The following is a 10,225-nucleotide window of genomic DNA, read 5'->3' on the forward strand; positions in this document are numbered from 1 at the left end:
GACGGCAAAGCTCCTTTAGGCCCGTGTGTCGTCTTTTTTTAGGTCCTTGTGTCGCATAAAAAAAGGGGGCGTATGTCGGGCCCCGCCTATTTTCGATGACTTAAAATATCACTTTTAATAACTGGAATAATTGTTAGAGTTTTTTACTAATTTATGTAGCTGTAATTATTATATTTGTCTGCGTATTTATTTATTGTTATTGGTGTAGGCTATTAGACTTTTGGCCATTCCTGCTTATCACCACCTGATCAGTAGAACATTTATTTCATAGCTCGTGTTGAGTTCGTTTTGTGATGGCGGTTTACGAGAAGTAACTTTATAACCATTTAACTCATTGTGCTCTATTAGTATGTTCAAATATTTATTTATTTAGAAACTTGACGAAGTTTTCATCCACATGGAGAGACATATTAATGATTTTTACAAGCATTTGCAAAGGTAAATGCTGAGGTAAATTTCTTGATTTCAATATTTGACAAACTATATCACTTTTTTCGTTGCAGGCTTTACGATATGCTTTATCTGCAAAGTCCTCAATGTATCCTATGGTACAGCCAAATTCATAGTCATGTTTTGATACCATGAAAGACTTGATGGGTCTGAGTCGCTCTACCAACACCAAGATCACTCCTCATGCAACAAAGGTAGTTTTGCATGTACAATTTGGATTATTGATATCTACAATCTATAATTCTATTATCTACATAGAATCTGAATCACTAATTTGTAAAAGAGCAAGAACTATTAGTACACAGCCCTCCAGTTGTGACAAAAGAGACAGAAGGAGTCGCTCAAAGTCTGGTGGAAGGAGAAACCGTGGATCTCGATCACCAGTTCCTAAGACGGAAAGACCTATTTCAAGGCAATACAGTTGTGACACAAGAAACAGAGAAGTCTGGAAGGAGAAACCGACCATCTCTCGAAAAAAGATCAGAGACTTATTAGAAATATTCCAGCTCTCAAGAAAGAGATCGTAGTCGTTCAACGTCAAATGGAAGATGGAACAAAAAGTGCTATCGCCCTTCAAGACAAAAATTGGTAGACGATCGTCCAGTTCCACAATAAGAGAGATAGTATTCGGGCGAATCAAAGAATTCCAATCTCGCGATAAAAGACACCGTAGAAGCTCCTCATCTAAATCTAATTGTATTTTTACTGAGTAAAATGCGGAGGAAACTAACCTCATCAAAAACAGAAGTTAAATCGTGTTTCAAGCCTTATTCAGCTAGATAGTTTTTTTATAAATAGTTTTTAAATTAATTTTAACTTTAAGTGACATGAATTTCTTTTTAGATTGGAAAACTAAGATCAAGAAACGATAAAGCCTCACCAGAGAATTTGTTTGTCTCAGAAAGGAAGTTCAAAAAGATATCGAACTTCAAGATGAACGAGAGATGGTGTTGTTAGATGAGATGGGGTTAGGATCACTTGACATTCGTCTAGACGATTCTGCAACCTCCAAGGAAATAGAAGAAGTTCTCGGGTAAAACTTGAAGCAACTTAACTCTGTTTGTTTTTTATTAACGCAATTCCTTGTTTTAGATCATTTCTCTTTTCCCTTTCCCCGTTCTTAAATACTCAGAAGGGTTCATTTTTTTCGTGAGACACGGAAAAAGTAAAATTTAATTTTGGACACAACAAGGTTTCTGATGGTGTCAAGAATGTCCCAACTGGAGGGAAATCTCAATAATGTACCATAATCGCGGCTACACTTTCACCAGTGTTCCCAGCATTCTGATTGACTCTCTAATATTACAGTGTTGCCAAAAACATATAAATAAACGTAAAAAAATATGTTCGCACTTGGTAAAGTTGCCTATGCAGCGTGGCATGGTGTATTAGTATGGTGGGGGAACTTATTGTTGGAATCGGCTTTCTCGGCCGAAGCCAGTGGTGGTCTATGATCAGCGCTGCCTGGTGGACAATTGGGTGAACTAAGAGTTCTCAACGGTTTGAAAATTTTCTAAGTCCGATTGCACATTGCTTGTGTACTTATAAAGCTATAAAAGCGTAAAAAATTAGTCAATGACAGTAATTAAGTATTATTTTTCCAGCTTTAATTATTTTAAAAATTAATAGACCAAAAAAATTTAAAAAAAAAAGGAATTGCCGAAACTGGATTTTGAAAGTTCATATCTTAATATCGTAGCTCGAGACTCTAACCACTGTGACAACCGATTGATGTAATTAGAATAGTGCCAGGTGCCACGTTACTACCATTTGAAATTTCTAAGTTCTAACAATACGTTTTGGGAAACTATTGCTTTACTACTTAGTCTTTATAGGTTTGGCTTATTGTCTTAATTGGTTTCCTCTCAATATTTTGCAAGCTAATTGAATTTAGGTAAAATTACAAAAAAAAACGTTTTGGCCTTCGCTAGAACCGAACCTATGATCTTTGACTCCGTTCCTTGTGGCTCTTACCACTGTGCTACTTCCTATTGAAATTGAAAGCATTTTGCTACAATGGTTCGTAAGATTTTGATGATTTTGCCGTTTTCTGAAATAAGTGGAGACTATCGCCGCTAGTGGCGGGACCAGTTGATAGGAATTCGAGGGGGCGGAACTGAGTTTGAAGGAGGTATGCCCGTAGAGGACCAATCAAGACGTCGCCATCTCCGAGAGAATCTTCCGCCATAAGAGACGCGTAACCATAGTAAATGGCTCTGTAGAGGTGGTTGCCAGTCTCCATGTTAAATTTCCCGTAAGGGGTCATCTGCTCATTTTACTATAAGGTTGTAGTGGAATGTCTATATGTCGCAACAGCCTAGATCTTACTCACTACAAACTCCCTATCAGCTCCATACAAACTCACTAGGAAAAAGTAGCTTCCCGTTATGGGAAATTTAACACTGTCATTGAGAACCACCTCTCCATTCCCCTGGTGGTACATATGGAGTGAGACCATGTTGAGCCGTGATTATGGACTAAGTGGTACGACCGTACGGTAAGTGGTGAGACCATGTTGCACTTCTGTCCCAATTCTACTCATTCGATAAAAATTGTGAAAGACTCTATAGGCGCTGCAATTCAACGGCAGTCGCCGTGGCCGAAAATGTTGCGGGCAGTGGTCGGTAGGGGCGACACCGTAGAGCAGAGGGTGGCAGGGAGGAACGTTTTGAGTGGGAGTGGGCCCGGATCGAGTGAAAATAGCAGGTTGCGTCGTCTTTTCCCCTCTTAGTTGCATTTCTGGTGAACATTACTTACTAGAAATTTAGTCCAAAATTTGCTATTTTAATCATACTAATGGCACTATCGTCAGTAGGACATCATTAAACTGAAGTGTAACCCGATACGCAAAATTAAAAAAAAAAAAGCTTATAAACTACGTTTATATTTTTTTTTTCAATCCGCGTACACACTTTATTTATTTCCCTAAATATCGTTATTACATTCACAATTGAGAGTTCTAATGCAAAGAAAAAAAATATAGAATTTGGATCAGAATCAGACATCAAAGGTCCCAGCAACGGAAGATGGACCCGTCCGCCACTTCTATGATTTACGGGAACTCTTCGATTGCGAAGTTTTCAAACCAGAATGGCGAATTATCCCCAACTAAAGCTTTATATTGCAGTCACTGAAAACTGATCGAGCACTGGTAGAAGAAACTTGAACTAACAGCGGGTAGGGAAAGACAGAAAAATAATATTGAACGATTATTTCGAATAAGGAAAGATAGTTAATTTTGAACGTTATCAAATAAAAATAAAATTGCCTAATTCGAAAGGCTCACATTACATTTACAATTAACACACTTCCAATTGAAGAATAAAATTAAAAATAAGGGCTCAAGACGAATAATGGTTCCAGGAATTTCCCTGGAAGGTTTTCTGCTTCTTTTGTTTTGTTTGGAATTTTCGGGATCTGCGTTCTAGTTCGCGGTTTTTGGCTCGATCGAACATCCACTCGCTTTGCTTCTCGCTGCGTCGCATTTTGTCACGTTGTTTCCCCATCGAAAGGAACCAGTCGGAATTCAAAGGCTTGGTATTTTCTGAAGTCACAAATCTATTGCCAGCACCGGAATAGGATTGTAATAGATTTGACCAATGGAATTCCAACTTGGAGCGAAGTTTCTCCAAACGATTTTCGACTTCTTCCAATAAGGAGGTGAAAGATTCGTGTTCTTTATTCACGCGTTCTAACAAATCGGCCGTTTTCTTTACAGATTTTTTAAATCTGGCTTCCATTTTTTCTGTGACCTTATTGTTGTTCTCTCTAGTTAGATTAATCAACTCATCTTGTCGCAGCCCAATTAAACGAATAAAATCTATAGCAGATTCCTTCACTGCATTTAGCTGATCCTCTATAGAACGATTGTGGCCATTGTTGATCAAACGATTCCAATTGCTTGTCAGATTGACTCCAAACGTATTCCAGAGTGGTTCGGCTGCAGACGGCCGCGGAACGAAGGTCTCTGATGGAGTTGAGATCGCTTGATCCTGTGGCTCTGGACTCGAAATGGGTTGCACACCACAGCGATAGCGTAATTTACCGACGATAGCGCGGAGCTATAAAGTTTTCACATTATTTAAAATTTTGTTTTACTACAATAAAACTTGTTAAGTGGATTACATCTTGATTTTCTGTTTGAAGACGGTTGATAGTGTCACGGTCTTCTACTGATCGAGTAGGTTTGCCATAGCGAATTCGTCCAATAGACTGCTTTAGGTCCCAGTTTTCTGTCATTAGTTCGTTAACTTGAAAATCAAAGCGACAACTTGTCGAGTCCTGGCCAGAGAGTTCCTTCAGTGTCCGGCTTAACTCTTCATTATAAGATGCCAGACGCTTGACTTCAACTAGCCAATCTTCTTCAGTCCATCCTTAATTTAATGTAGATATTTTTAGTTTACTTTGTATTTCGTTTATATTTATAAATATATATTGCATGCAAACCTTCATATGAACGAGAGCCGTCGTGCTTCATCTGCTCCTCTCGTAGGCTGCAACGAGAGGGAAAGTTATCCGATAGTCCTGAAAGAAAAATAAAATAAAATAAAGCAACGATTATAGCATTTGGCTGGTTTTGGTAAATCTTATCGATTACATAGTTTTATAAACCCTCGCATACCTATTAAATGGCCTATGGCGAATCCGAAAACTGCAGCCAATGCGAAAGCCATAACGAAACTTAGCTTTTCGTTGAGACGCTGATTGGGACGGTGCACATAGTGTCGATCTGGAACGATGTTAGCTACAACTATATCAGCTGGAAGGTCTGGATTAGTCACAGCAGAATAGTCCATTAGGTCTAGTTCTTCAATTCGATTTGCTTCTTCCAAGAGATCAGGTTTCAACATCGTATGACTTCGTTGATACCCGTCTGCTGGAATCACCATGGGCGATGGAGAAAATGGAGGCTGTACAAGACTCGAAACGGACGAAGCCAGTGAATTAGCGTTCACTACCGCTTCTAAACTTAAATCCCAAGTTTCATCCTCTGATTCATCGTCCACAGAATAGCTGGACTGATCATCAGGTTGAGTAGGATCATGATTGGAAGATTCGGTATCCTCGTCGAAATCGACTTTTCTTTCAGAAACAGGCGCATCAATAGATTGAGCTGCTTTGGTATCTTCTGGCGTTTCAGTGGAGTTTATATTGTCTTCAATATAGGCGACCGAATCAGTTAGATCGGTATTAAAACTAACTTCCACTTAAAAAACCCAAGTAAATAAAGTTAAATGTAAATTTTGAAATTTTACGGCAGTGTAAATAAATTTACCTTGTTGCTCACCGACGCAAGCGATTTCATCATCTCTTTCGCTCTTAGAGGAGTCACTCAATATTACAGCATCTTCATTTCGAGATACTTCAGGATTGGCGTCATTTTCTAAACCACTAACTTCCGGTTCAGAAAGAACTAAATTCAAAATTAATATTAATTATTAAAACAAAACTGAAAATAAATATTTTTTATAGAGAAAAATATACTTTGCTGTTTTTCTACACATGCGATTAAATTGTCTATCTGTTGGTGATCAGCAAAATCTTTCACTCTAATTTCTTCTGTTTGAATTATTTCAAGGACGATGCCACATACGAAACTATCGCCGGATTCAATCTCAGAAACGCCTATAAAATGTAAAATATAATGATTTGTAATAAATACTAAATATTGTGCAAAAATACTTTGATCTTCTTGACAGGTGACATCATTTGTTAATGGTGAATTCTCAGCAACAAGAAATTCTTTTAATATGGTTTTCTCATTTTGAACAAATTCAAGATTTGTGTTTGTTTCCACATCATTTTCAGTTGGGACCACAAGGGCTTCTATGTCTTCAACAAGCAACTGACTATTTGCTAATGAATTGTTTGATGTTTTAGATTCTTCACCATCAGGCTGATCAGCTTCATGGTCACAGTCCCAAGTATCTGGCTGTTCCATTTCTTCATAGGGGCTGCATTCTTTTAAAAATCCATTGTTACTTGATTGATGGGAAGAGCAGGAGATGTTATCAGACAAATCAAAACCTTCTGATTGCCCCTCAACATTTTTTAATAACTGTTGATTGACTGTGTCACCTGAAAAAATGTTGTACTATAGTAACAACAGTTATTAGATGCATAGCAACATATATAAACTGTACCCAAAACTGGATGTAAATCGCAGGAAGGCAGGACTGGGGAATCAATAACTACAATTGAGCTGCCTGAATCACTCCCTTGTTCACTGTAGTTGTCAGACATGTCTGCACCATTATTCTTCGTAAGAGAAACATTTTCAGTGAGGACAAATGTCCAGTTATTCTCTATTGCTTCATCTTCAGTTAGCACATCTTCTAATGCACTTTTCAGAGACTTACTGATGTCTTCTTCCATTGTTCTAAAGAATATTATAAATGTTAGATAATATGGATTACATTAAAACTGCAACTATACTACAGTATATCACCTTTAATCCTAATTCAAAAGAATTCTATGTGTTACCAGCAATCAGCTGAGAGGAGTGCTGCAAACAAAACAATCCCACTGGTATCCCCAACAACGTCTGATCACGTTTACTTTCTAATATTTACGCAGCAAACCAAAACAGTCGTACCCTGGTCATACTCATTTAAACATCTGAGGGAACGCGCGAGAAATGACGCAAGGATTTTGTAGTGGATGGGCGAGGGTGACCTCTGCGGCCTAGACTCTGAAACACGCAGAAAACGCAACGGCTATTGTCCCTTCTCTAGGGAAATTTACTATCTGCTATTCAACTGCTGTCTTTTATTTGGCATGAGCAGAAACTATCCAATCGATGACTAACCTCTTTTAGTAGACTGAGTACGACTCGTATAGAGTAGGTTGCGTTCCTTTGTTTACTTCGTTTCGTCGTCGTCACGTGTCCTCATATTCATAGAAGCCGTTCAAGGTGTCCGAAAGTAGAATAACAGTGCTTTTTTTATTTCTTCACGCATTCGCATACCTTAGGCGCACGAAAAATATAGTTGACATCAGATAGTTTTGCGTTTCTTACTTTGGTTTCCAAAGCGTTAACTTATTTATGTAAAAATCTAGCGTATAGTATTTTTAATTAGGATAGTTTTCTGTGTCCTGTTTGAACTGGCAGATCTGTATTTTGGCAAGTATAGGGCATTTAAAACTATGCTTGAATGTAATACACAGACTGTATTTGAAACAAACACTTGTTTATAGTTCATGTCATTGATCATGTGATATTAAATTTCTTTATCTGATAATAAGATAAGAATATTGACGGGTTTCTGGCACAGACTGTAACTAGCTCAGTCATGAATTTGTGTAATCTGTTTGAATATTTATAATAAAAACGAGACTTGGTTTGGTAGAAAAATGCCAATATTAAAAAACATTTTATTTTCAGATTGTTTTTTGCTATCCCTCTTTTTCGTTTTGACAACAACCGCCCTGTCAACAGGAGACAACGCTGATGGATTTTTTTCCGGGTCAACAAGTAACTTATAAAGATATTTTGTAAACTGACGAAGATTCTTCTTTATAACTAAAATTTTATTAGAAAGCTGCCCGGAATATTATCGCAATGACGTCCGTGTTCCTTGCTTTTTCTTGGGTGAAAAATGCTATTGTTTCTCAACACAAATGGTAGGACAAAAAATCAAAAAATTTTCTTCAATAACTCACCGCCATAAAATAAAAAAATCATATCATTTATTTGCTGTTATAGTTTCTGATGGCGTGGAATGACGCTAAATATTATTGTCGACTTAACAATTATACTTTGATAAGTCTGGAGACAAAAGCGGAAGATGATCTGATACATCAACATATCGAAACCACCGAATGTATTTTGTGATTTAAATTTTTTCTAATGATTTTCGTGATTATAATTACCCGCTTGTTTGAAAAATGACATATTATAGTACTTTCCGAGCTGCCATGGTTTTGGACTTCAGGAACATACAGTGAGGATCAGTGGAAATGGTCTACAAGCCCCCTTCCTGGTGAACCTTTTAGTTATTCAAATTGGGCCTCAACAAGGCCAATTTACAACATGAATGGTTACTGCACTGAAATCAATTACAGCACTTTTCAAGGTGCATGGGTGGACTTTCCTTGCGATTTTACAAATTATTTTACAGTACCCACCAAACTATTAGGTACACCCCCCTATTTTCAATGCATTCTTATGGCACTACGTGTCCTAGAAAAATGCAATAACTCTTGAACCGCTTGGGCTAGATTTTTTTCCTTTTGGCCCTGAGTAGATCTAATGATGATCTACATTTTTTCTACACATGAAGTTGTCGTAGGATTAACCCCCACGGCGCTACGGTATCGTTCAGTTTATTAGGTACACCCGTTTTCCCCCCATATGCGCCGTGTTAAATACGGCGTTTTCCAAAATTTACAAAAAATACAAAAAATCAAGCTAAAATCTTTTTCTTTGTGCCAAAAGATGCAGAATTCTTCACTCTATGCGAATATAAAGAATAATTTACAATCAAACCAACTCAGAGAACCCTTCCCTATACCTCAAAGTTTTCCACTTCAAAATTTGGCGAAATTGGGCGCCCTCTGCTGGCGAAAGTGCAAGTTTGTTGAAAAAAGTACAAATTTTGAAGTGGAAAACTTTGAGGTATAGGGAAGGGTTCTCTGAGTTGGTTTGATTGTAAATTATTCTTTATATTCGTATAGAGTGAAGAATTCTGCATCTTTTGGCACAAAGAAAAAGATTTTAGCTTGATTTTTAGTATTTTTTGTAAATTTTGGAAAACGCCGTATTTAACACGGCGCATATGGGGGGAAAACGGGTGTACCTAATAAACTGAACGATACCGTAGCGCCGTGGGGGTTAATCCTACGACAACTTCATGTGTAGAAAAAATGTAGATCATCATTAGATCTACTCAGGGCCAAAAGGAAAAAAATCTAGCCCAAGCGGTTCAAGAGTTATTGCATTTTTTCTAGGACACGTAGTGCCATAAGAATGCATTGAAAATAGGGGGGTGTACCTAATAGTTTGGTGGGTACTGTATATGCGAAGGAAATTCAACTTTTATTTAATTGATCTTTGAAAAATGAAAAGCGCAGTCAAGCAATGCAATGTGTGACCATACATAAATAGTGTAGCGATAGTTCATTAATTTCGGATTCAAGGTTGATGGGCGCATTTGCGTTGTAAAATAAATAGTTCAAATATATTTTTGAACCAGAAATTGTGATTATTTAAAAAATTTCATTTGATGCCCAATTTTACACTGCACTGACCTTATTTCGTCTACATGACGAATGCGCAGTTGATGTTTTTTTTTATTATTGTTTATTTGCACTTTAAAGATTATTCTATTTAACGAGTTCACAACTCAGTCAGCAGATTAGGATGATTTTGTTTTTTTGCGGAGTGTGTGTGTGATAAAGAGAAGCAAAATGCATACACCGATTTGTAGAGTTTAGCGAAAAATCGATGATGCCGTCTGCAAATCCTTTTTTTAGATTTTAGTAATAAACATATGATGACACCCGAATATCACACGATTTTTCGCTTATTGAATTAAAATTCAAGCTAATTTATTCTAGATACAAAATCCCCTTCTCCAGGCATTTCAAGCGCGCGTTTATTATCTATGGCTTTTTTTTTGCAAAGATGTCGATGGCTGAAAATTTGTGGGGGTTTTCATTTTTCGATATTGAATAATCTCTTTGTCCACGGAGTGCAACAAGTACGAAACTGATATTGTCTGTGCCTTCAGGTCATGTTTTCTCTTTTTTTTCCAGACAATAACAACGTTTTAAT

The 10,225-nt window shown here is 37.3% G+C and overlaps 2 protein-coding genes across 5 annotated transcripts; one reads left to right on the plus strand and one right to left on the minus strand.

The window, feature by feature from the left end:
* Positions 1–3,318: 3,318 nt before the first annotated feature.
* On the minus strand, positions 3,319–7,124 carry LOC124203293. 2 transcript variants are annotated; one of them, XM_046600009.1, is made up of 9 exons: positions 6,899–7,124; positions 6,594–6,829; positions 6,133–6,528; positions 5,935–6,075; positions 5,726–5,863; positions 5,072–5,656; positions 4,897–4,974; positions 4,576–4,823; positions 3,319–4,511 (listed from the first exon to the last, which is right to left on the minus strand). In XM_046600009.1, the coding sequence occupies exons 2-9, from the start codon at positions 6,823–6,825 to the stop codon at positions 3,792–3,794; spliced, it is 2,538 nt and encodes an 845-aa protein (XP_046455965.1). In that variant the 5' UTR covers positions 6,826–6,829; positions 6,899–7,124; the 3' UTR covers positions 3,319–3,791. The 2 variants fall into 2 exon arrangements, with proteins under 2 accessions (XP_046455965.1, XP_046455966.1); XM_046600010.1 differs by having other exon boundaries at positions 6,934–7,062.
* A 245-nt stretch (positions 7,125–7,369) lies between these two features.
* Positions 7,370–9,647, plus strand: LOC124203294 (lithostathine-1-like). Of its 3 annotated transcripts, XM_046600012.1 has the most exons (6): positions 7,586–7,752; positions 7,835–7,924; positions 7,988–8,073; positions 8,156–8,273; positions 8,352–8,565; positions 9,465–9,647. In XM_046600012.1, exons 1-6 carry the CDS (start codon positions 7,743–7,745, stop codon positions 9,493–9,495), a joined length of 549 nt encoding a protein of 182 aa, XP_046455968.1. In that variant the 5' UTR covers positions 7,586–7,742; the 3' UTR covers positions 9,496–9,647. The 3 variants fall into 3 exon arrangements, 2 of the variants coding, with proteins under 2 accessions (XP_046455968.1, XP_046455967.1); XR_006878496.1 differs by lacking the exons at positions 7,586–7,752; positions 9,465–9,647 and adding an exon at positions 7,370–7,497 and having other exon boundaries at positions 8,352–8,563; XM_046600011.1 differs by having other exon boundaries at positions 7,586–7,924.
* The last annotated feature ends 578 nt before the right edge of the window (positions 9,648–10,225 follow it).

Source organism: Daphnia pulex, chromosome 9 (genome assembly GCF_021134715.1).
Source record: "Daphnia pulex isolate KAP4 chromosome 9, ASM2113471v1".
Taxonomy (NCBI): domain Eukaryota; kingdom Metazoa; phylum Arthropoda; class Branchiopoda; order Diplostraca; family Daphniidae; genus Daphnia; species Daphnia pulex.